The 2,941-nt window shown below is 44.5% G+C and overlaps 1 protein-coding gene across 1 annotated transcript; it reads left to right on the forward strand.

The window, feature by feature from the left end:
• Positions 1-1,093: 1,093 nt before the first annotated feature.
• LOC112024810 (serine/threonine-protein kinase WAG1-like) lies at positions 1,094-2,558 on the forward strand. Its single transcript, XM_024057460.2, has one exon. The coding sequence runs from the start codon at positions 1,162-1,164 to the stop codon at positions 2,518-2,520; it is 1,359 nt and encodes a 452-aa protein (XP_023913228.1). The 5' UTR covers positions 1,094-1,161; the 3' UTR covers positions 2,521-2,558.
• The last annotated feature ends 383 nt before the right edge of the window (positions 2,559-2,941 follow it).

Consider the following 2,941-nt stretch of genomic DNA (forward strand, 5'->3'; position numbering starts at 1 on the left):
TACTATAAAACGAATACTTAGAACTTAGAACACTTATCTTTTTCAACCTACTGTAAAACGAATACTTAGAACTTAGAACACTTATCTTTTTCAACCTACTGTAAAACGAATACTTAGAACTTAGAACACTTACCTGGTGCGCCGGCCAGCACCCTAATCCTTCCCCACAGACGGCGCCAATTGTAAGGACTCAATTTGGATTGACCCTGAGTGATGGGTTTTCAGCCTAATAAGCCCAAACAATAAATTTATAGAGAGTGGGTTGAAAGGTTTAGGCGCTGGCCGTCGATCACCATACATAAACTTTTCTTATAAAAAGTGCTAAGAGTTTCTTTACAAATGGGGGGATGCTCCTCGGCCTGTGGCCGAGGAGGCCTTATTGTTCTCCCTTTTTTTCTCCCCCCCTTTTTACTTTACTAGCTTTTCTTTTATAGTTTTTATCTTCCTATCCCCTCCTTCCATCTGTTGATCATCTATTTGCCTTTTTTTCTGGCCGTCCGTCCCATCAGAGGCCTTATCGGTACTCAAGTGGTTCACTCTGATCAACGTTATCCTGCCAAGGGGTTACCTCCCCATTAATGCGGCCAGGAGGGTTAGTTGAATGCATTAAATGTGAGAGTGACAGCTTACTTTGGGGTTAGTCTCTCCTTAAAATTACCTTCGTCAGGCCGAGGATAAGGTGGTCATCGGGGTGGATTGGGAAGGAAAGGCTTTCCCTTACCTTGGCCCTGAATAGCCTGTGCTCCTCGGCCTGGGCCTTGGGCTTGCTATATGATGGGTCGAGGCTATCAGGCCCATGGGCCCCACACATTCAAAATATGTAATATAATTATAAGTTTATAACTATTTTGTAGTTAAACTTTCTCTTGAGCAAGAATATTATAAATTTTAAATATTAAAACGTAATGAATATGCACCCCCACAATTGGATAATTGATTTAGGAGTAGACATTGCACAGAACCAGGCTCCAGCAAGCTCTTCCTACTCCATCTCGCACCAAACATTTCTTTCCTTTCTTTAATAACACTTTGACCCCACCCCACCTTCCTCTCTCTCTCTCTCTCTCTCTTCAAAGTCTTCTTTATAAACACAACATCCAAAACCTTCTCCAGCCCCTCCTAACAGTCTCGAGCTCCCAATAATAACACCATCCATCAATAATGGACGAAGACTACTCTCTATTCCCTTCAGACACAGATCTCGACTTCAGCTTCAACAGCTCCACCACCACCGCAACAACCACCACCACCTCCTCCTCCTCCGCCCGCACCAGCTTAGCTCGCTCGAGCCTCACTCTCAGCTTCAACGAGTCCCACTTCTCAACCACAACCCTCCTCCCCCACCCTCACCACACCTCAGACCCACATTGGTCCGCCATCAAAACCATCACCAACCTCTCCTCCGACCGCAAGCTCCACCTCAAACACCTCAAACTCCTCAGCCACCTCGGCACGGGAAACCTCGGACGCGTCTTCCTCTGCAGCCTCAAACACTTCGAACACCTCAAGTTCGCTCTCAAAGTCATCGACAAGGACTCCTTAACCCCCAAAAAGCTCTCGCAAGTCCAAATCGAATCCCACATTCTCTCCCTCCTCGACCACCCTTTCCTCCCGACCCTCTATTCCCACTTCGACGTCTCTCACTACACTTGTTTCCTCATCGATTACTGTCCCAACGGCGACCTCCACTTTTTCCTACGTAGACAGCCCCACTACCGGCTACCGCTCCAGTCGGTCAAGTTCTTCGCCGCCGAAATCCTGATCGCTTTGGAATACCTGCACGCGCTCGGAATCGTGTACCGCGATCTGAAACCGGAGAACGTTTTGCTACGCGAGGATGGCCACGTCATGCTCTCTGACTTTGACTTGTGCTTCAGAGCCCACGTGGCACCCACTTTCGACGAGTCCGAGTTTGTCGCCGAGCCGACGACGGCGTTTTCGAAGTCGTGCGTTGGAACGCACGAGTACTTGGCGCCCGAGTTAGTCTCCGGTTACGGTCACGGCAACGGGGTGGACTGGTGGGCTTTCGGTATTTTCATCTATGAGTTGTTGTACGGAACGACGCCGTTTAAGGGAAGGAGCAAAGAGAGCACTTTGCGTAACATAGCTTCGTCGAATAAGGAAGTGAGGTTCTTCCACGTGGGGGAGAGAGAAAGTGAGGAAGGGATGGAGGAGGCGAGGGATTTGATACAGAGACTGTTGGTGAAGGATCCTAGAAGAAGGCTTGGGTGTACCAAAGGTGCCACCGAGATTAAACGACACCCGTTTTTCGATGGGATTAAGTGGTCGTTGATCAGAAACTATAGGGCACCATTGCCACATCAGCAGGTGGTGAGGAAAGGAAAGTCACCTCACGTGACGCCCGTGAAGAGGCAAGGTGGGTTGTGGCGGTGGTGTAAGAGATTTGGGTGCTTGTTGAAAAATAATAGTAACAGTAAAATTAATAGTAGTAGTAAAAGGAATTATTACTACAATTACGCAGATAGTAAAAGTTATAGTAAGGTTAGGAAATGTTCGTAGATTTATTAAGGTCTTTTTTTTTTTTTTTTTTTTTTTTTTTGGGGTTTGTTAGTCATACTGTTTAGAGAAGTCAATTTTGTGACCCACGTTGTCACCTTATCTTGTTTTTTAATGGTAATGGATGATTCCCAGTCCTTCTGTCCTTTTAACTTTTGCTTTTGTTCTCAGGAGATATGGTGATAATTTTATTTTTTTCAATTTCTAATTTTCTTGTTTTAGTTAATTGAAAGTACAGTATTATTTAGGGAAAAAAACTCAATCTTTTTCATTATATATATATATATATATATACATTTGTGTGTGTGGCAAAATTTAGATATAGTAGCTTAAGTTCTTTTCTTAAAATTCTGACATATGACTATTTAATAACCACGGCTAAACGGTGTTAATCACAAAAAAAAAAAAAAAAAAAAAAAAAAAA

This window comes from Quercus suber, unplaced genomic scaffold, assembly GCF_002906115.3.
Source record: "Quercus suber isolate HL8 unplaced genomic scaffold, Cork oak 2.0 scaffold_467, whole genome shotgun sequence".
Lineage (NCBI taxonomy): Eukaryota > Viridiplantae > Streptophyta > Magnoliopsida > Fagales > Fagaceae > Quercus > Quercus suber.

Coding starts and splice junctions, on each gene's coding strand:
- LOC112024810 (XM_024057460.2), top strand. CDS start 1,162: ATGGACGAAGACTACTCTCTATTCCCTTCAGACACAGATCTCGACTTC.